This window comes from Cupressus sempervirens, chromosome 7, assembly GCF_028749045.1.
Source record: "Cupressus sempervirens isolate cs-2001-9-10 chromosome 7, ASM2874904v1, whole genome shotgun sequence".
Classification (NCBI taxonomy): Eukaryota; Viridiplantae; Streptophyta; class Pinopsida; order Cupressales; family Cupressaceae; genus Cupressus; species Cupressus sempervirens.
In genome coordinates this window covers 872,170,553-872,194,315 of record NC_143124.1, presented here as the reverse complement: position 1 = coordinate 872,194,315, position 23,763 = coordinate 872,170,553, and the positions used below count along the sequence as shown (strand labels likewise).

Below are 23,763 nucleotides of genomic sequence, written 5' to 3'. Positions count from 1 at the left end.
CATATGCTACCTGCTAATACTAGCCTGAACAACCAATCCAAAAATGGATGTGGTGAGGGATTAAAAAGGATAGCAGGTTCCAGTGACCTTTTGTAAACAACCTTACACATCAAGTGAACACTAGAGTTAAACCAGAAGAGAGATGCCAGATTTTTAAGATTGCTCAACAGAAGTATTGAGAATCTTATACCTTAAGGAAATTGTTAATGGGCATATTGAAACTCATATCTAACACTAAAACTATGAAAATGTGGGGTTTAGGGGCCAAGAGTTCTTTAAATAAACATGGATACAAAATCAAATTTCAGCTTCACAATCACGCTTTACTCTTCCCCACCTGATATAATCCAACAATTGTATTGATCACAGGTTGCTCAGTAATTAGAACCATGTTTGCCTAATGACAACCCCTACATATTAGAGCCAAATATCAATTAAGCTCATGGCTTCTAGACTCTCAAAAGTCGAACAGAAAGAAGTCTACAAGAAAAAGCATCCTAAAGAAAATAGAAAGTGATCTGAGGTGAGGCCTGATGTTTCACGTTTGGATTTTTATGCATAATGGTCCCAACATCCTCTAGGAATTACCACATGATATCATTTGGAGAAAACAACGGAAACATGCAGAAAAATAGTATTAAATCCAAGAGAGACAGGTGTCCTCCCAGTGTAGTGGGAAACTACCACTTGGAGAAAATTCAGCAGAGGCAAAATTTGAAACTTCGCAAAATTTATTAAACTTCCAATAAAATGCAAGAGGCAAGAAAGAAGGATTGAAAGAAACAACCACAGTCACCATCCAGTAGTTCTTCGAGCATAACTAGCAAAGCAAAGGTTTTGCCCTCAAGAGTAAGAGTAGCTGGAAAATGGACATGGACTTAGGGAAGAAGAAAAAGAATTTGTAGTGAAGGTGCAGATCTAATCTTGCACATGCACAAAAAGATGAGGATATCATAGCATAAAATGTAGTATTTATAGAACTGAATGGTCTTGAATGCGCGAAATTGTGGCAGGAGACAACAAACACAAACTTGATAAATCTACACATAAAGCAGGCTGAAGTGCATTGGGCCATACAAATGCTAGTATTTTGTATCCACAACTACAAGGGTACCCTTTGTATGCTTGTCGATTCCTTTGATAGTTCACATGCGCCAACACCTTAGAGTACCCTAGGTACAACCTCAAGGTCTCGTTCATAGCAATTGAAATCACGAGTGTTTGGCATTCCGAGAAGAAATGGGAAGAAAATAGATATGAAGGCAAAGAAAATGACTAGAGAAGAGAAAGAGGGTTTCATTAAACTAGTCTCAAGGAACCTCGCACCACTAGAAATGAATTTTGTAGCAAGTGCATCCAAGAGTTGTAGGGTGAAGAAATCATTTACTGCAGCATAAGAGTGGCATTGTCTCATGGATGTAGTGAAGAGCAAGCTTACTAGTTCGAGTAGAGCATTTGATATTATTCTTCTCATTAACGGTATCAATAATTGTATTATGTATGATTGGGCATCCCTACTGGTAGAGAGGATGTATGAGTTTCTCATGTTTCACCATAACCATTCTATACACCACATTACGCTATTGGGTTGTTTTTTTAAGTTACTCGTATTTTGCATGTTGAACTGGAAGGGAAGCTAGAGAACACTATGGCACTGGGTGAGTCTCCTATATTTCATTGGTGGCCTTTAGATGTTGGTGGTGCACCTATGGGACAAAAGCGGAAGCATAAAGCGGTTTCAAACTCTACGTCCAACATATACATCAACCATGGTAGGAGGAGACGAGTGAGAGCTCAGAGGAATCAAGTGATAGCCAAGCCATGGAGACAAAGGTTGTGGATTGAGCAGCCACATCTGCACCAATTAGCGATGGCATTGAGCAAGTTCTCTTTACTCTGCCACTCCTCTAGAAGGCCCACTTGACTCCTCGCCCTATGACTACAAGATTGATGACCACGATGTACATGCCAAGGTTTGGTCAGGTGAGAACGTCGGTCAACATGAGTACAGGAGTGCCAATGCCAATGGTGGTCAACTTAGTTGGAAGTATATGTGAGTAGAATGGAAAGTTGATTCACATTGATGAGGCAGTGGAGATGGATGTAGTTACTATAACAGAGTGTGTTGGTGAGGACATGACCAAGGACAGAGTGGTGGATATGTTAGTGCGGGGACTGTGTCAAAGTTGAAAATTGACAGTCGGCTCAATCAATTCCATCTTGCCCCCATTATGCCTGCGAGGCCTACGATATGTTCACCACGGCAATAGCCCCCCCACCTAGTTACATTGTAAACTTGGAGCTTGAGCTAGAGTGAGCTCATGTTATGACTAGAAAGAATGCATGTGTAGGCACAATAGAGACATACCTTCTGCAGATATTCCCTCAGGAGTGTTGTCGATAAAATGTATAGTCTAGCCGACGGGTAGAGTAGTATTTGAACGGACGCATGACACTTGAGTCACCCCTTCAAAAAGGTATATGTACACATTCGAGATGGACTTTGGAATCATCATTGTAGTCATTGTATTCGGATTGTAATCATTGAGTGCATATATGAATAAAGTATTTGTTCTGCATTGAATCGTACTATACTACATGTGTTAAGTTTCTTACCCTGTACGGTAAACATTTGGCACCATTGCCAGACATACTTGGAACGAAGGAATGATATGAAAATTAATGCCGAATTTGCTTAACAAGGATAGGAACAAGATGAAAGATAAGGATGAACTACGTACAGCACAAGAAGTTTTAATTTTAGCACAGCAGGCAAAGCGCAGGCAGAGGCTTCAGCAGATTGTTGAGGGGCACCAAAGGGGTGAAGAGGCATAGACGGAGGGAGTGCACTCATTTAGTAGACTGAAGAGTGTTGAGGAATTGTTGGAGGAGACTCGACAGCGATTAAATTTGGTGGAAGAAACGAAGGAGGAGTTTCTTAACCTGTATACGCTGAGGGGAGAGTGTCCGAACGAAAGGGAAGCAACTCGCACGGCTCGGAGTGCCGAAGAAGCAAGAGTGTGGAGTGAACTCTTCGTTCCTGATACATCGGACGAATGGATACAGGCGGAGAATGGAACAACCTCACTTGAAGAAGACCTTTCACCAGGGAACGCCGTTGTTGGAAACAAGACCATTATATAGAGCAGCGTGGGTGTACGAAACAGCACGGGTGTACAAAATAGCACGGGAGTTCAAAATAGCGCGGGTACACAAGTACCTCAAAATCAAAGGAAAGTAATGATGGCAAGTCCGAAAGAAAAATTACCCAAGTTTCATGGTGATGGTACAACGGACCCTATCTAACATTGTAAAACATGTGAAACCATATGAACGGCAAATGGCGTGACGGATGAAGACAATTGGGTCAGACAGTTCCCAACAACACTGCGGGGTGTAGCAATAAATTGGTTTTCCGACACCAATCCTCAGAAACTCAATACATGGGAGAACATTAAAAAAGAATTTATAGCAGAGTTCAGATTGCTTCGGAACGATAATGAAATAGTAGCAGAGATATATAGTATTAAACAAGGGAAGAATGAAACAGTCTGAGCCTATGCTAGACAACTGAAAGAACTGGTTGGAAAGATGGAAAGTCAACCAGCGAACAGTTTGAAAAAACGATGGTTTGTGAAGGGGCTACGGTCGGCTCTGAAAAAGAAGATGAAGATTGTACCACCGGCGTCGTACACCAACGCGTATACTCATGCAATGGATTTAAAAAGTGAATAGAAGACAAATAAGAAGCAAAAGCATAAATCCTCCAATTCAAATGATTCATCCTCGAAAAGTAGCAGTAGTGATGAGGAATCAAACAAGAAGGTGTGAGCATTAGAAAAAGATATGCTTCGTATGATGAAAGAATTTAAGAATTTGAAAAAGAATCCGAACACAGTGAAGGGAGAACTGTGGTGCACAGATTGTAACAAGGATGGCCATACGAAGGGCTCATGTCCGAAGAAATAGTTTTGTGACATCTGCCAGGTGGCGAGGCATTACCTGAAAGAGTGCCCATTTAACATGAAAGCAAAAGGACACCAATAGGTGTTACTAACGCAAGAAGTGTCCACCAACAATAACAATAACACAAGCAATGATGCAACTTCGGGTGGATATCGCAATAATAACAGATGCAGAAGGGGTGGAAACAACAACAATAACAACGGACGCTGAAGTCGAATACAATATGATGCGAACAGACGGCCGATGATATAGTGTCGGGCATGCAATCTTTGGGGCCACTTTGCTAACCATCCCCGAGAGCGATGGAGGAAGTAAGGGATAGTAAGGGAACAACGGCAGCAGACCCGATGTTACTAGCACTTACAACAAGGAGGCACCCAACAGTAGTGGAGATGGGCATCTTGGGTACTGTGTTGACAGATACAATTGTAGACGAGGGATCAAGAGTGAACGTGCTGCCGAAAGATATTTGGAAAAAGCTTGGATAACCCACACTATGGCCACCTACTTTCCAGTTACTCACAGCAGATCAGCATGGGATAAAGTTGTTGGAAACTTTGATGGCACAACCGGTAACAATTGGGACACAACCATTTTTACTGGATTTTGTGGTCATTCCACTCAAGAGAAGAGGGTACGACGCCATCCTAAGACGGGGGTGGCTGGTGCGGGCAAAGGTAAAGCACGATTGAAAACGGAACACCCTGTCCATGGAGAGAGGAGGCAGGAGATTTATATTGATTTGCATACACAAATGGTAGGGGAAGAAGCAATGTCATCGGACTCGAAAGGAGAAGGCGAGAGTGATGACGAAGGCAAAAAGGGGATGGAACCAGATGAAGGGGTGTTAAGATTAGGAAGGAGGACCAACTGATGACGACCAAGATTCGATGAACGGACTGCTACACTGGCAAATGGAAGATTATGAGGTCTTTCCGAGCTGCAACATGTTGAGTGTTGAGGAAGAAAAAGCAGTCAATGAGTTCCCGAAAGAGTACAATGAACTGAAGGAGGGAGAAGCGCACGTGGATGAAACACAGGCCCATACGTTCAATGAAGATAAACTGATGAAATACGAAGAGCCTACGATGAAAACAATGAACTTAGGCGATGAAGAAAATCCAAAAAACGTTCTGGTAGGAGATGATTGGAACCCAGTGTTGAAGGCGGCAGCATTCAAAATATTCATGGAGTACAAGAATGTTTTTGCTTAGACATATAAAGACTTAAAAGGAGTGCCACCAGAACTTTGTTCACTGGATACCATTGATTGAAGGTGCAGTACCTGTACGGAAGCGGCCGTACAAAATGAATAAGAAATATACAGCATGGGTCATGGAAGAAATTGACAGGATGCTGGAGGTAGGAATCATTTTTAAAGTGCAGACAAGTGAGTGGGTATCATCGATCATGATATCCCTGAAAAAGGACACAACACAAATAAGAATATGTGTGGAAAGCTGCTCGGACACATAGTTTGTAAAGAAGGATTGAAGACGGATCCAAACAAGGTCCACGTAATCTTGGAGATGCCACCTTCGACGGATGTATCGGAAGTAAAGTCATTTTTAGGGCACATCGGTTATTACCGGAGATTTATTAAAAACTTTGCAAAAAATTCTTATCCATTAGACAAACTCACCTGCAAGGGTGAATCTTACAAATGGGAGGCTGAACAGAATGAAGCTTTTGAGGGACTAAAAACAAGGTTGGCTATGGCTTCTATTTTGGCCTATCCAAATTGGTACAAAGAATTTCATGTTCATGTAGATGCATCAAATTATGCCATCGAAGTGACACTGGCGCAAACTAGTGACCACAGGTTGGACCATCCAATATACTTTGAAAGTAGATTGTTGTCGAAGGCAAAGAAAAATTATAGTACCACGGAGCAAGAGGCGTTGGGGATGGTATACGCAGTGCAAAAATATAGACATTACTTGTTGGCTACTCCATTTGTATTCTAGGTAGATCATCAAGCGCTGCTATACTTGGTAAATAAGCCGATTATTCAAGGAAGAATAAGTCAATGGTTGTTATTATTACAGAAGTTTACATCTAAGATCGTAGTACGGCTGAGGAAAAGTCATGTGAGTGCAGATCACCTGTCAAGAATAAAATCGGGGGAGCCACCTGAAGGAAATAATGATGATTTTCCATATGCACAGCTATTTCATGTTACAGTACTACCAGCTTGGTACACACGCATTGGAGAATATCTATCGACGGGGCAGTTTCCTAGTGGCATGCCACCAAATGAAAGACAGAAACTGGTACTGAGGAGCCGAACGTTTCAGTTAATAAACAGGCTATTATACAAAATGGGACCGGATCAAATCCTAAGGCGGTGCGTCCTAGAGGAGGAAATTCCGAAAGTATTAAAGGAAGCACACGAAGGACCAACAGGAGGACATATGGGGCTGGATACAACTGCGCGAAAGATACTTTTGGCAGGATTATGGTGGCCGACTGCATACAACGACGCTAGGGAGTGGGTTGTTGCATACGATACATGTCAGTGGGTCGGGAAAGCATTGAAGAGAGACTTCATGCCTTTGAATCCCTCGCAAGCACAAGAACTTTTTGAAAGATGGGGATTGGATTTCATTGGACCACTGAGAGTGAGCAAAACAAGAAGGTGTTGATACATTGTGGTAGCGACGGAGTACCTGACTAAATGGGTGGAGGCACGTGCATTACCAGCCAACTCAGCAATAAGCACAGCAAGATTTATATATGAGCAAATTATTACAAGGTACGAGATCCCACTGCAATGGACAAGTGATCGAAGAGGACACTTTGTGAACCATGTTATCCGAGTGCTCACCACTGAATTCAAGATTTATCATTCATTATCGAGCCCGTACTATCCAAGAGCTAACAAACAGGCCGAAGCAATGAACAAAATCCTACTTGGAGTGATTTATAAATCTTGTGTAGTTGAGGGAGAAGACTGGGAAGAAAAGTTACCTTCCGCCCTATGGGCGTACAGTACTTCATACAAAGTAACTACAGGACATACCCCGTTTCAGCTAATGTACGGACAGGAGGCAGTGGTACCGACAGAATTTATGGTACCGAGTTTGAGGATAGCAATTGAGAACAAGTTGGGCAACATGGAAAGCTTAAGGGAGAGATTGTACAATTTGAACAAACTTGATGAGCAACAGCTACAGGCACAGTGGGCCATCGAAGTTACACAAAACCCGCGAAAGGCATGGCATGATAAGCACTTAAAATTAAACAACTCTCAACCGGGCCAGTTAGTATTGAAGTATAACAGACGGAATGAAATCAAACCTAGAAAGTTCAAAGTTAAATGGGTCGTGCCATACAAGATAAAGGAAGTTGGCTATAACGGGGCAATTAAGCTATGGACACTAGACGAAAAAGAAATACCAGATGCAGTAAATGGATCAAAGTTAAAAATATACCATGAAAGAAATGGTCCTCCGCCTACAAACAACTGAGAAAAGAAAAAAAAATGTTTGTAAATAATGTATATATATGTATAATAAGGAATAAATTATTGAAGTTGAACATAGTTTTAAAGTGCCAAATAATAAACTATGGTTTTAAAAGTATGAAGTAATAAAATAATAAAACATGAAAGAGCACAGCTGGAATAAAGTAATAAAGTGTGACGAGGGGAAAACACAGCCTACCATACAGTCTTAAATGGAAATAATTTGCAAATAATGAGAAGTTAAAAAGACCGTATGGCCTTTGGCAGCATGGAAATAAAGAAGACCGTATGGCCATTAAGTATTGCCGAAACAAAAATCCAAACTCCGTACGGACTCAAGTAAAATCACTGAGATAAAAGCTCTATACGGGCTTGAGGAGCAATTTTCAGAGATAGTAAAGCTTCCATTCAGCTAGGCAATGCATTTTGAAGAAAGACCAAACCATGCAGCTAAGTAAAGAGACATTGTAAAGGAAGACCGTACGGCTAGATGAAGGGAATCCGTACGAAAAGAAAACAATCAAACCATGTCACCGTACGGCCAGTAAATACAAATGTACGACCGGCTAAGGAAGAGCATTAGATAAGTATTGAAGAGGCAGAGACAGAAAATTGGGTAGTACGAGATTGAAAGACATAAAGACAAGCCCGTACAGAATTGGAGACTGTACGAAAAATTGAAAAGGAGAAGGGAGAAGAGTGCCCAGAATTGGCCGTACGGTATGTAGCCGCATGTTGTGAAGAAACTATTAAACTTAGGAGCCGTACAAATCATTGGAAACAATAGGGAGGAAAGGATATAAAGTCGTACGGTGGGAGGAGTTAAGTTGTTTCAAAATAAAAAGGAAACCATACAGAGCAGAAAGGAATTAAAGTCAAGCCATACCATCACAGGAGGAGCAGATTCAATGAAGGAATTGTGTAGCCATATTTCACCAAACTTGAGGGAAGTCATACAGTACGGACGCTAAGAGAGGAATTTGTAGCAAGTGCGTACGAGAAGTAATTGCCTAACGGTTTGTGATTTATTCACAAAACGACAAAGAAGTGACAGTTATGCAGTCAAATGGAAAGAAGGATTGGAAGAGGAAACTAGACGAAGACGCTGCCATGAACAAGAACGTGAAGACACTACCATCCAAAATTCATGTAGCCAAAGGAACCAATGCAAGGACTAGTGTAGGTGCAAGTAAGAAGAAAGTAAAGCAACCGAAGCAGCCGGGCGACATTCCTACAGTACAAAGTATTACATTCAAAGGGTTAAATGGTGCATAGTGTCGGAAGTGGTGGCAGGAGACTCCAGAGAAGCCACTAGGTGAAGGCTAGTATCCGAAAAGCTCAAGTAGAATGGGTCGTGCAAATACCAGTATTTTGCATCAGAGACTACGAAGGCTTTTTGTGCATTATGATTGAAACGTATGACAAGTTCTCTCAAACCAGTACGTTTGAATATCTTGATCGCAATTTAGTACTATCATTCAAACCGGCTGATTTTACACGAGTATTTGGCATACCTGGTCATGCTTAGGGCAGGAGAAAAATAGAAAGCAAGCCAAAAAAGATGCGCCGTGAAGTGAAGTTGAAGTTGATACAACTTGTGTGTGGAGACCTGTCGCAGGCGGAACAAGAGGCTCTTTCAGACAGGTCCAAGGGCAAAGGGTTAAAGAAATCTAATATCCAAGAGGGTCATTGGCGTTGTTTGATGGACATAGTGAAAAGCCGCCTCACAAGTTCAAGCCGTGCTTTGAATATCTTTTTTCCCCACATACCCATGATGAACAGGATTTTGCACGACAGGGTATATGATTGGGCAGCATTATTGGCCGAACAGATGTCGAAGTTTATGACATTGCAGCACAAAACGTTCTATATGACACATTATGCTATTGGTCTGTTCTTGGATGCAACGATACGGATGATCCCAAATGATGCACTGGAAGCCAAACTGGGACCACTCGCACCTGGCAAACCACCTATTATGCAGTGGAGGCATTTGGATACACTCAGCAATAAAACCATCGGACAGAAGCGACCGAGGCCAGATGGTGGAAACACAGATACTGGTCGAGAGGAGACATCTTTAGAGGAGAGTGGGACTGAGGGAGAAGAGGAAGAGGACGAGGAGGTAGAGGTGATCACTACTACACCGTTGAGATTTCCGCGGTTTGTACTTTCAACTACGACACACTTGGTTCCTGTGGGTATACATGGCATCCCAGGGTTTGGACAGTTCAAGTAGCCAATGGTGATGACACCAGTTTCAGCTACAACACAACCCACCGTAGAGACATGAGCTATAGTGGAGTCACATCCGTCACCGACAGAGATAGCAGCCCCAGAGATACCAATAGAGTCGGCTCGTGAGACTCTCCAGATACAGGAGATGAGACTTTGGTACTTGATACAGAGATAGAGACAGAGATAGGGGTGATGGAGGTATAGGCGAGGAGTTGGGGGCATCAAGTGTCCAACTGGATGTAGTAGGTTCTAATTCGGTGGTCATAGTAGATACAGCACTGCTAGCATCACCTGAGCAAAACAGAGAGTCGAACCCAAAAGGTAAGTGCTTTCTTGAGTACACGGTTCTACCGAACCCCGGCACCTTGAGTGACATACTTGCCGACACCCACACGGGAAGCAGTCCCGAAGAACCCATTAGAGCAGATTGGGCAAACACAGAGTGAGAGAGTACCGCATAGTGCTGTTGGGCATATGGCGGAGGCAGTGGAGAGGGCTATCGGTGCACAGCAGGAACACTCAGTAGTGTGGGAGAGAGGGATAAGAGAGACATTTCTTGCTGATGTAGCAGCCCTAGCGACTCAGGCTCGCCAATGTTAGATTTGACAAAAAATTAGGGATTGGAGTCATTGGTGAAGGAGCTGGAGGGAGTCATATCTTTCATGAGGTTGGGATGTCTAGCTACCTTTACAGTTTCTTTTGAGGAGAGGGGATGGCCAAATGTGAAGATTGCGGAGATGTGGTAAGATTGGGCCACGACGAGAGATCCTAGTATGGAGAGCCGAGTAGAGGCTTTGATTCATGAGATAGTGAAGTTACACAGGGAGGCGTGCTACACTCTTCGGAGGAGTTAGGCAGATCAGGTAGCAGCTGAGAGAGCTCAAGAGGAGTAAGCTGCCAGGTTAGCTTCAAAGAGGGCAGCCTGGGAATCTGAGAGGGCAGCCTATCAATCCAAGAGGACAGCGCTGTTAGTTAGACAGAGTCAATTGGCAGCAGAAAAAGAACAGGTGGCAGCAAAGGAGGAGTTGGGAGAAGTCGGAGAGATGATGCAGTCAACCCTAGAGCTTCAGATGGAAGCAGAAGCAGAACTGAAGATTAGGAAAGAACAGGTCTACAAGCTACGGGCGGAGCTGAACGAGTTGAGGGCGCGAACAACCACTACGCCAGGGATGCATCCCTCTGTTTAGTATTTTTGATGTATTTTGTTTACCTTGAGTTCTGTTGTATTGTCGTCCAGAGACGACTTTTCTTTCGAGGGGGATAATGTTGTCAGTAAAATGTATAGTGTAGCCGAGTAGAGTAGTATCCGAACGGACGCGTGACGCTTGAGTCACACCTTCAAAAAGGCATATGTACACGTCCGAGATGGACTTTGGAATCATCATTGTAGTCATTGTATTCGAATTGTAATCATTGAGTGCATATATGAATAAAGTATCTATTCTGCATTGAATTGTACTATACTTCATGTGTTAAGTTTCTTACCCTGTACGGTAAACAAGGAGGCTTGAGGAGAGTCTGGTGATCTGGACCAAGACCAATATTTGGCAGGCATGGTGGCCAGTGCCCAAAGGGTGGTGGCTTCAATGTGGCTACAAGCCTAATAGGGGATAGAGCACCAGGTCGGGCACCTCTTAACATCTGTTAGCCAAGGACATGTCAAGGAGTTTGCTAGGTGTTTCACATCTTGGGGGTGGCCTATTAGTGAGACCCTCAAGATGCTGGAGGATTAGAGCCTCCATGAGGCTATAGGAGAGAATCATGCCCAAACCTCCTTACAGAGAGTTGAGCGGATTTTTTGCGAGGGATATTATGAGTGGAGGCAGATTCGGCATGTGGCCTCAAGGCTAAAGCCCAACGAGTGGCAACAATTACAGCTCAAGAGGAGCTAGCCAAACAATTACAGGAGGTAGACGGTGGGTTGGCCCAATACAAAGATCAGCTTGCAAAGAAGGAAGCTAGGTTGGCAGTGAGAGAGGCTCACTAGGCTGAGGAGAGAGCTGAGCGAGAGATGTTGAAGACTCGTCTTGCCACTACTATGGAGTTGGTAGATAAGAAGGACAAGGAGATTTTGGAGGCCACTTATATGTTGAAGTCAACATGGGCACGTAATATGGAAGCTGAGAGCAATCGGAAATACCAGAGAAAATAGGCATATAAGCTGAGAGAGCAGCTGACTCCTTTAGGCAGGCTTTCTTAGCCCCTTCTGCTGTATTTCCTTGCATAGTTGGTTGTGTCAAATTTTGTTTTGTGTGATCCGGAAACGACTTTCTTTTTGAGGGGATGATGTTGTTGGTAAAACTAGTTTTTAATAATTGTTAGTGTGTCCAAAAGGATAGGTGGCTTGATTGGTCGTGGTAGTTGGTAGTCACACCCCTTCGGCACTTATATATGACATGTATTTGCCCAAGAGACATCATTATTTCAGAATGAAGGAGTTATGTTGGCATTGTGAGCCTGATAGATATATAGCTGTAAGCATTTTCTAAGATTCATAATTAAAGCTTGGCAAGTATCTTGATAATTAAGTTAAATTACATTACTTTCAGTTACTATCTATTTTGTATGTGTTAAACTTGTTACCTGAAGTGATAAGCATCGAGTGAATCAATAAATGACTACATAAAAAGAAATGAGTCAAGTCTAGATATATTTGATACATTTAAATACAAAGTACAATCAAAGTAAACCTTGGGGAGGAGCTCCATGTACCACTAGCAGGGAAAACTATCCACAGACACAGCCACCTAAGAAGAGAAATCAACACTAAAACAGTGAATGACAGAAAAATGCAAAGGCAATCAATTTTCCCAGTGGTGGGCTCTCATGAAACATGATAACTGGTGACTACTGAAACAGATAAGATGCCAGTTATAATTTGGGGAATAACATTTACTAGAAAAGGTTGACCTAGCTGTTAAAATACTAACCTAAATAATCCTACAGGTCTGACAGTACAGACCATACCTCTCTTAATATTAATATATCTAAAGATTGGCATCTAATATTTATACTTGTTTCTCCTATAGGTGCCAGCGACTTCCATAGAGGTGTCTTTGTTTGTGTTTGACTAAACTAATGGTTAGTTAGTTAATTACTAAACTAAGTCTCTTGAAATCGCCGACTTAGGAAGAGGTATAATTAATGTCAAATTAAGGGTTATGTCCCTTGAGGGACACACCCTCTAGCAAGATATATATTTGGTTGTGGATGCAGATTATAGGACACACAATACACAGCAGTCTGCTCCTATAAGCATCTCACTTCCAGCAAATAATAAGTCTGAAATATTCTACATTATCAGATTGATAATAGAACATTGGATCTGCATTCAAGATAAGTTATACCTTCAACAAACAATCTGAACATTGATAATTTTGAGAAGATCATTCCCAGCCATTCAAACTGAATTAAAAGTCTGATACAAATAATCAACAAATTAGCAGAATATTTACACTAGCTCCCTGGAGCCCAGATGGTGTATTAAACAAGTCTATGATGTCTTTGTTGTATTACTTCTGGGCAGATTGTGTGATAATTTTTGCATCAACATTTCAGATCACACTCTATGATCCATCATCAGGATGAAAGAGCTCAAGGAGAAATGTGGTAAGATTGCAGACCCATGGTGGATAAAAAGGGTGGGGAGGGTTGTTGGGATGCACAACATTCGAGGTTTGGCAGCAAGTTGAATCAAGGAAGGATCAAAGGTACAAGGAGAAAAATAAAAAGAAAAACAAAACAAGAGAGGGAGAGCGGTGGAGGGACGATGGCGAGAGAGAGAGAGAGAGAGAGAGAGAGAGAGAGAGAGAAGGAGGGGGGGAGAGAGGGAGAGAGAGAGAGAGAGAGAACCTCAGGGGTGACCTGAATAGTTTCTAATAGAGGATAATGAGGGTTGCCAAGAATGGCTCAGAAAGAACCCTTCGTCTCGATTAAGGTTCCATGGGTGGTTGCCAATTTCAATGGCCTCTTTAATTTTTCGACTAAAGAAACTATCTTCTTTGCATATGACTTGAGTGTTCTCTAAGCAAATGTGGTGTTTGGTGGTTGAGGACTCTATCGTGTTTTATGTCAGCCCCATGTTCTTTTAATCAAGTTTTGATGGCACGTCTTGTTTCTCCTATATAAGGAACACCACAAGAACATTCAATCTTGTAGACTCCTAATTCCATAAGGAGGTCTTTAGGGTCTTTCAGCGAGTGGATACGATGTTTAACCAACGAGAAGGGGGTTTGAAAGTGCTACGAATGCCCTTGTTGGCTAGGATTTTGGAAATCTTGTGGGAGATCCCATTGATATAGGGTAACGAGACACTATGAGCGTAAGGGATTTTTTGGGGTTTGGATTGAGAGAGGATAAGGGTTTTGGTGTCTTTGATCGCCTTCGTGATTTGTTTGCTTGAGTACCCATTCATTTGGAAGACATTGGGAAGATGTGAGAGCTCAAGGTCTATGTGCTCATCATCGCAGATGCAGAAGGCTCTCAAGATGAGCGTCTTCAGAACACCTAATAATATATAATAATATATATATTATTATTATTTTTATTTTATGTTATACATATATAATAATATTATTATTATTATTATCGTTAATTTATTTTTATTTTTAATTATTTTTATTATATTTTTTTTTTTTTTTTTTTTTTCTTAAACATTTTTCTTTCTTTTTAATTGTTCATCTTCACATTATTTTAGATAATAATATATTCTTAAACGTTTTTCTTTTTAATTGTTCTTCACATTATTTTAGATAATAATACATATAAAAAGAAAAACGTTTAAGAATATATTAATATCTAAAATAATGTGAAGATGAACAATTAAAAAGAAAGAAAAATGTTTAAGAATATATATATAAGTTTTATCCTTGTTTTATTTTCATAAGTTAGTTGGTTTCCTTTCTCTTGCTTAGTTCCTTCTATTGTTTTGTTTTTCTTTTTATTTTTCTCCCTATAACTGTGATATATATATATATATATATATATATATAAAAGTTTTATCCTTATTTTATTTTCATGAGTTAGTTGGTTTCCTTTCTCTTGCTTAGTTCCTTCTCTTGTTTTCTTTTTCTTTTTCTTTTTCTCCCTATACCTGTGATCCTTCCTTGATTCAACTTGCTGCCAAACCTCGAATGTCGTGCACCCCAACAACCCCCATCCCCCCCCCCCCACCCTTTTTATCCACCATGGGTCTGCAATCTTACCACATTTCTCCTTGAGCTCTTTCATCCTGATGATGGATCACAGAGTGTGATCCGAAACATTGATGCAAAAATTATCACACAATCTGCCCAGAAGTAATACAACAAAGATTTCTTATGGATTGTGGAAAACTGATATCTACAAGTCTATGATGGTGAATGGTAAATGGTTAAGCTTTTTAACAAAGAAAGCCACTCAGGATAGAATGCAGTCCAAGAAGTAATGGGAACTCTCCAATGATGCATTTATTGTTAATGAATGGGTGCAACCCCATGAATAATAACCACTCAAAAACATGTATTACTTGAATGTTCCTGAACTTCAACTATACAGTATGCCTCAATATTCACTTAATAGATTAAAAAGTGCATATTTATAACTATAAACAATAAATAAAAGAAGTTTTTTAATATAGTATTAGGTCAGCTTACTATTGACTATAAAATCAAATCAAAAACTCTCTATTGAAACAAGCATATTATAATATTTGGATATTTGAACTGGAGATAAGAATGTTCCACTTCCTTGTCAAGCAAACATGAATCTAGACTTCTACCATGCAATTATTTCGCACCTTCTAAAAGGAACTTAAACAATACAACATAAGCAGATGAGCAAGAAGTTTAATCTGCAAATATGAACAGTAAGTAATATGAATAAAATGACCCATGGAATGAAAGACGACACCTCATTTTCATCTGGAAATTCAGAGCTCCCCATAAACAGCATGTGCTCTGCAGAGATATGTAGTCATTAATGCAAGAACAGTGAAAAAATTAAGTATATTGACCAATCAATGCTTCTTTTATTGATCAAGGAAAAAACATATATGAAAAATATATATAAGTTAAGGGCAAGTTATAAAAATTACCACCATTTTTAGAAATACAAAATTACTCCCCTGGAAGCAAGAGAACAGCAATAACAGCAGATTTTAGATAAGTGAAAGTTATGCAATACAAAAGTGCTGCTAAAAATATACCCAAGAGTTTAACAAAGTCTGTATGTACAAAGAGACAGAATTCAGAAAGAGAACATCAAGAGCAAGCAGGGAGCTAGCACTTCAGCTAGTGTTCCCAAGCGTTCAATGTTCAAGAGTGTCCCGAGCATTCAATGTTACCTAGGGTTGAACAGGTCCAGCAGACCAATTATGTCCTCTACCAACAGCATTTATTTAGTTTGTCTCATGAAAAACTAGGATTGGGGTGGAGAAGGAAGATCTGCTTGTTCTTAATCTATCCCACTGATTCGTCTCTTAGCATTCTCTGATAACAGCAAGTTGTCTATAGCCTCTGTATGGTGCTCTCATGTTCTGGTTAATAACATTTAATTTGCCCATATTATTATTCATCGTGTTCATTTTTTCCTAATTTTTCTCTGAAATGTGCAGCAGTGTAAACTCCTGAAAGGTTAATGGCTTTTTGCTTCCCTTATATGTTTTCCTTAATCCCAAATGGAACTGGCCATCTCACACAAGGTTGTTGTCAGTTACATGGGGATTTCCACACATGTTAGCAGCAGAGAAGGTCAAAAAATGCACTGGAGGTCAGTGCTAAGGATAGTGCATGGAAACGCCACTGAGAAGTTGGTAGTGCTAGACTGGAAGTCAATTTTAGATGAGTAGTTCATTTGATAAGGGCGGGACCCAGATTGGGCAGGCATATGAAGCATGATGATGGTGGCAGGGGAGCAAAAATAGAGTGTATGGTGGGATGATATCGAATGCAATCAAAAGAGTGAAATGCATATTCGGTGAGTGGGTAAGAGGGTCAGAACCAACAAAAATGAGATTACAGCAACTAAGTTCAAACTCAATTCCCCAAAAAGAATCTCAGAAATAGTGAAACCAATAATTGAAAAGGCACTATTTACCTAGAAGAATGGAGCATGGACCTCATAATCCAGTGGAATAGATTGATGAGAGTGAAGTGCCTTGCTGCACTTCCTTTTAATGTTTGTTTTGTGTTACCCCTCTAATCTTCCTTCTGTATACAGACTTGAAGAGCTTGTATGTTTCTTTATTTACTATCAATTTGTTGATAGTTATATTTATGTCAATAGCAGCCTGCGTGGAGCTTCTTCTAAATTTCATCCTTATGTCAAAATGGAGAATTTCTTAAGGTTGAGACCAGGAGTATGAGTGATGTGAAACTACCCAAATTATTTTGTGGAGAGGGGACACCAATATTAGGTTTTAATGCTGGAGAGAAAAGGATAGTTGGGCTGAAGGTTAGCTTATAGAACTGCACAATGTGAGATCAAGGTAAGTGGAGGAGAAACTGTCTTGTTTCAATGACCTATGAACACATCATTAGACCCTTGATCCACAGTCAATCACTCCAATCTGGGGCAGATAATACAGGGCACTTTAAAATAAAAAATATAGCTGTGACATGTCAGTGCCCCATGTTGTTGAAAAAGAGTGTGAGTAAATAAAACCATCCATTTCCTATTCAAAAATTATCTTGAGCAATATACACTTGGTGAAATTCCTAAAGATGAAATTCATAGAGTAGCATTAAAGAGAGAATTATTTGGGGTTGCTTTCAATGGAGAATCTACAAACACTAAAGTTAACAAACTAATTATTAACGTTTATTAAATGCATATACTGGTCAGACAACATTACCAGTGTTCAAAATATTTTGATGTAGATGCCTAATCTTTGAAAAAAAATTAGATTTAGCTCCATGGGTTCAAACTTCAAGGAACCAACAATACATGTGTATACATGACCATTTGATGCTAAGAGAAATGTATGCAAATGAATGTGTGTACCAAGGTGTTTTGATGTATTAAATATTTAGTGTCACCGCTATGCTGTGGTATTAGCAATTGAGACCTCTTTAGTAAAGTCAGTCAAGCTTTGTTGTGGTTTATTTGTAGAAAATAATTCTGGCATGGTTTATTGTTCCAGACTTTTCACTATCTATAAAATATGAGCAAAGAAACCTTTTCTGCCAAAAGCTTAACATTCTCAAGCTAAATATTACTGGTTGCAGTTGTCCAACACTTCTACAACTAGTTCCCATGCATAATTATATAAAGAAAAGTAGAATGCAAAATAAAAGTAGATAAAAACATATCAAGAGAGGAGTGTGTTTGGCCATATATTAATCTCAGAGGAAGCCAACCACAACTAACCTAAAAAATGTGCAAGACCTTGGCCATCCAATGGATCTGAGAAACTCCCTACTCCCACACACATTGCTGCAGCTGCCTGCCAATTCCCATTAGTCAAATCAAAGTGTTCCAAGAACTCAAAACTAACCAATCTACCAAATGCACTTAATCAATAAATCAAAGCTAGCAGCAAATAGGAGGCGGATGATAACAAATATTCGCATTTATTTCAAACGATTGTTGAAACACATTTATACGCATTTTATTGAAAATTATTGCTAATAATAACATCTTAATGAGCCTTAAAAATGATTTGATTACGGACCTAACATGCAGCTATCATTATTTAAAGCCTTTTACACTAAATAGAAAAGTATTGAATCTAAATGATATACTCTATATTTAACACAGGATAAATATCAAATAATTGTCCCGTAAATATCCAGTGAAGCTAAATATTTCTTGTGTCAAATTATGTCTTGACTATTCCATGGCCACACCAAACAACAGTCATGATCTATGTATGTTAAAAAACTTGCGAGCAAGGGTGAGTGAGTAGCAGAGTTGGTGTGAAGGCGAGTCGTGAGGCGTAGTGTTAGGCTAATGATCCCGGTGCTACGCATCAACTCCGGTTCGAGTCACACTAGGTTTACCACAAACCCTTTTGCCAATAGTGGCATGTCGTGATGGTTAAGTTGTTGAGTTGTTATCCTTGCCATCAAGGTTCAAATCTAATGGGGATGAGGTCCCCCGTTTGTGGCCTCACTGGTTCATAGCTCTAGGTCAAAGCGTTTACCCCTCTTTAAAAAAAAAAAACTTGCGGGCCACGATTTAGAGATAGTTTGAACAATGGAAAAAAAATTAAAAACACTTATATTTTGCTTATTTAATGCTACATGTCATAATTAAACATCATATGCCAATTGTACATCCCTAATAGAAATTTTAAAGGAGTTTTGGTGGATTCGGGGAGTTTCCACATCCAGGTTAAATTTTCTCTATTTTTTCTCAAAGTGTGTAAATTATTTCTAGAATGTTAATAATAGATCTATAAACACTATTTACAATTTCGAGCAGTAAAAAAAAATTTCGAGTTGAATTAATTAATGGCATGTTGTGTTGCTATTCAATTATGTATCTCTATCCTAAAAAGTGTTTTGACTTGCAAGGTTTCATTGGGACAGGGGTACTTGGGTATTTAGGGTACGAACACAGCTTTTCTTCAAAATAGGGGATGGGAGTACATCAACTTTTTTTAATATAATTTGATATTTATAGAAAATCTGAAAGTACGAGTCATGACAATATTTTTCCCAAACAAGAACAGTGATAAAGTCTGCAGATGTAATACATTGTTTTCAGTTTCACATTTTGCAATATGTTTGTAATAGTAATATATGCTAAATCTTCAGATGGATAACAGAGAAGGAAGACTTTAAACATGAACAAGAAGATCACAAATCATATAATAGTGACTTACAAATGATAAACTTCTGACTTGAACAGTGATAAAGTTTATTTATTGAGTAGTGTATCAAAAATTTGAACTGATTACGTGTTGAATTAAGGTTGATAAACAACAAGCTTGTATGCAAACAAAAAACCCGTACAAAAATCAGATATCTTAATCAAGGTCTTTAGCTATGATGCCCTCCACTAAGTACCCAGTAGTTGGGTACGTGGGTACATGTCCCAGGGATGTCAGTAAGCGTACCCATGCAACCTAGGTTTTGAGTCTATTTTCTGCAGCTCTTTGATATGAGTCGGTACTTTTACTAAATTTGAAGGTTTTTGCAATACCTCCCCTCCTCAAGTTGTTTCTCAATGAGATTAACATATGTTAGCCGACTGGATGGTTCCGGCGGTATTTTGTAGACGACGGTCCGGTGGTGTTTTTGTAGCCGACGGTCCGGCGGTGTTTCTGTAGCCGACGGTTCGGCAGTGTTTCTGTAACCGACGGTCCGGCGGTGTTTCTGTAGCCGACGGTCCGGCAGTGTTTCTGTAGCCGACGGTTCGGCGATGTTTCTGTAGCCGACAGTCCGGTGGTGTTTCTGTAGCCGACGGTCCGGCGATGTTTCTGTATTCTGTAGCCGACAGTCCGGCGGTAAATAGTTTGTAGCGGATAAAATAATTGTGGCCGACAGACTCCTTCGGGAAGGTTCGGCGGTAGTATTTATATCCTGTCTGGGATCATTGTAATTCATCATTCGTCTACTATTGCAAATATAATTCTGCTATTATTGTCTGTATGTGTTGACTTCTTTACCTGTACGGTAAACATTTGGCGTCGTTGCCTTATGAATCTGGAAGGTGGGAGGAATGAAGATTAATGCCAAATTAGCTTAACAAAGATCGAAATAAGGTCAAGGGAAAAGATGGAATCCATATTGCGCAAGAGAATTTAATTCTGGCACAGCAAGCCGAACGTGGACGGAGATTTCGGAAGATTGCTGACGGAAACCGAAGTGCGGAGGAATTGTTCGAGGAGACTCGGCAGCAGGTGGAATTGGTGGAAGAAGCACGGGAGGAGTTCTTGAATTTGTGTTCGCCAAGGGAAGAAAATTCAGACGGAAGAGCATCAACTCGGACGGCTCGCAGTGCCGACGGAGCCCGAGCGTGGAATGACCTCTTCGTCCAGGATAGACTTCCGCGGGAAACAATTTCAAAGGATCCTTCGTCTTCACCAAGGTTCGCAGCTGTCGACACCTCTGGTGTAGGAGTGCAGACCGCCGGTGTGGGAGTACAGACTGTCGGTGTGGAAGTCCAGACTGTCGGTGTGGGAGTGCCGACCACTGTAGGAGTGCAGACCTCTAGAGTTATGGCGGGACCCAAAGAAAAGCTGCCAAAATTTGAAGGTGATGGTACAGCCGACCCCATCTGACATTGTAAGACATGTGAGACGATCTGGCGGGCAAATGGAATCACAGATGCTGACGAATGGGCCAGGCACTTTCCGGCAACCTTACGGGGTGTCGCGATTGATTGGTTTTCAGATATGGATCTGCAGAAGCTGGATACCTAGGATAACATTAAAAAGGAGTTCTTGGCGGAATTTAAACTCTTGCGAGATGATAATGAAATCGTAGCGGAAATTTTCAATACCAAGCAGGGGAAGCACGAAACTGTCCGTGTCTATGCCAGGAGATTAAAAGACTTAATAAACAAAATGGAAAGCAAGCCAGCAGACGGATTGCAGAAAAGGTGGTTTGTGGACGGCCTACGCTCGAAGTTGCGCAGGAAAATGAAAATTGTGCCACCGTCATCATATGCCGATGCTTATAACAGAGCACTCGACCTTGAAAGTGCGCAGAAGACAAAGAAGAAGAAAACCAGCTCCTCTGACTCTGATGATGACGAATCTGCTGGAGATGATAGCAGCGACGACCAAGGTAGTAACAAAAAGGTTCGTGCCTTACAGAAGGATATGGTTCGAATGATGGAGTTTAAAAATATGCAAAAGGAGTCAAAATGTAGTGAATTGTGGTGCACGGAATGTAAGACCGACGGTCATACTAAGGGATCGTGTCCGAAGAACCAATTCTGTGACATCTGTTAGATCATGGGCCATTCGACAAAGGACTATCCTTTTAACATGAAGACAAGAAGATCTCCGCAGGTGCTTCTTACGCAGCAGGCTTCCCTGTCGGGCAATAACGGAAATGCAAACATTGATGGTGCCACATCCGGAAGGTATAAGAATAATAGCAGAGGGCAAAATAACAACAATGCAAATAATAACAATAATAATGGAGGCCGAAGTCAAACCCAATATGATGCAAACGGACGGCCGATCGTTCAATGCCGAGCATGTAATTTGTGGGGTCATTTTGCGCGGGATTGTACAACGGCAAACACACCGAAATTATTATGCAGATGGTGCGGACCCGGCGATCACGAAGATTCCAAGTGTCCAAAGGCTGGAGTAAACTTGATCACTGTTGGCACGGATGTAGAGGAGGTTCTGGCAATTACACGGAGGCAAGCGGAGGAAAAGAGAAAAGTGGGGGAAGCACAGGCGGACATTGCAAAGGCATCGTCGGCGGGGACATCTCAGTTGAAGGATATCACCAGCACCTTGGCAAGGAACTTTGCAGAACAAAACCTTGTACGACAGATCTTACAAACGGAGATACCGGTCAAGATAAGTGACCTCCTTCTCACAATGCCCCAGTTATGGACGGCCATTCTAAATCATACACCGTTTCCAAAAGCAACGGAGGACACAGGAAGGGACAGTAGGGAAGCGACGGCAACAGACCCAATGCTGCTGGCACTCACCTACAGACGGCATCCAGCGGTCGTCGAGATGGGGATTTTGGGAAATGTTTTGACAGAGACAATTGTTGACGGAGGGTCCGGCGTGAATGTCTTGCCTGAGGATACTTGGAAGAAGTTGGGAAAGCCGACGCTATGGCCACCTACATTCCAGTTACTCACGGCGGACCAGCACGGGATCAAACCGTTGGGAACCTTAAGGGCACAAACGGTAACTATTGGTACGCAACCATTTTTATTGGATTTTGTGGTTATTCCATTGAAAAGAAAAGGATATGATGCTATTTTGGGACGAGATTGGTTGGTGCAAGCAAAAGTAAAACATCATTGGAAACGCAATACCCTATCAATGGAACGCGGAGGCAAAAGATTCATAATTGACCTGCACACGCAAATGGTTGGAGAGGAGGCAGCATTGTCAAATTCTGACAGTGAAGGCGAGAGTGATGACGAAAGAAAGAGGAGAATGGAACCGGATGAAGGAGTATTGAGACTTGATGGAGGATCGAATGACGACGACCTGAACTCGGTGAATGGCCTTTACCATTGGCAGATAGAAGACTACGAACTCTTTCCGAGCTGCAATATGTTAACGGTCGACGAAGATGAGAAAAAGGAGGAAAACGAATGTCCGGAGGAATGCAGGGAAGCGAAAGAAGGAAAAGCTGCCAAGGCTGAAGCTAAGGGGAAGAACATACAGTTTGAACACAAAAAAACGAAAGATCCCACTGTTCGGTACATGGTGAATAGACCGCGCGGAAAGAAAAGGTTACACCGCAGCATAAGATTAGTGGAAGGGCACCGACAGCAAAGAAATAATCCAATTGCGCAATGACCACAGGCACAATGCGCGACGGGGGTGGCACAGAACAAACGTAAGGCGTACGACGGTCAGAATGAAATCAAAGTGGAAAAGTTCAAGGGCAGATGGGTTCGACCATATCAAATTTGAAAGGTCGGCGACAATGGAGCGATCAGATTATCAACTTTGGACGAGCAGAAAGTACCTCCGGCAGTCAACAGATCCAAATTCAAAATATATGGTGCCAGGAAGACTCCGTCGCTGTCACAAAATGGCCAGCTGACTCCGTCGTCGTTGCAGAATAGCGACGCCTGGAGGCAAAATGGAGGTACCTTTGTTATTTGATTTCTTTTAGAAGGAAAAATTGAAAAATTGACCAAAAAAAAAAAGTCACGCGGGCAGAGTCTGTCCGCGGGTGAAAAAAGTCCCGCGGGCAAAGTTTGTCCGCGGGTGGAAAGAGGACCCCGCGGGCAGGGAAGCGGAGGGACAGTGTGTCCGCGGGTTATTAAAAGTCCCGCGGGCATAACATTTTAGAAAATCCTCGCCAGAAAGCCACCGGTGGAAGAATGGTCCGCAGGCACAAAATTTTTTCGCATCCTCCGCCAACAATAGCCGCAGGCTTACAATCATTTCCGCCAGAATTTTTAGCAGCCTCCGACGGTAAGAGAAAAGATCGCGGGCGACGACAGGA

General features: G+C 41.3%; 1 protein-coding gene across 1 annotated transcript in view; it reads right to left on the bottom strand.

The window, feature by feature from the left end:
* Positions 1–23,763, bottom strand: part of LOC149550229 (Insulinase (Peptidase family M16) family protein) — a 245,853-nt gene that overhangs the window by 198,150 nt on the left and 23,940 nt on the right. Inside the window, exons 2-3 of the mRNA XM_089793326.1 lie at positions 18,017–18,092; positions 15,560–15,606 (exon numbers count right to left, since the gene is read on the bottom strand). Of these exons, the coding sequence (XP_089649452.1) occupies positions 15,560–15,606; positions 18,017–18,092 (123 nt within the window). The remainder of the gene's footprint in view (positions 1–15,559; positions 15,607–18,016; positions 18,093–23,763) is intronic.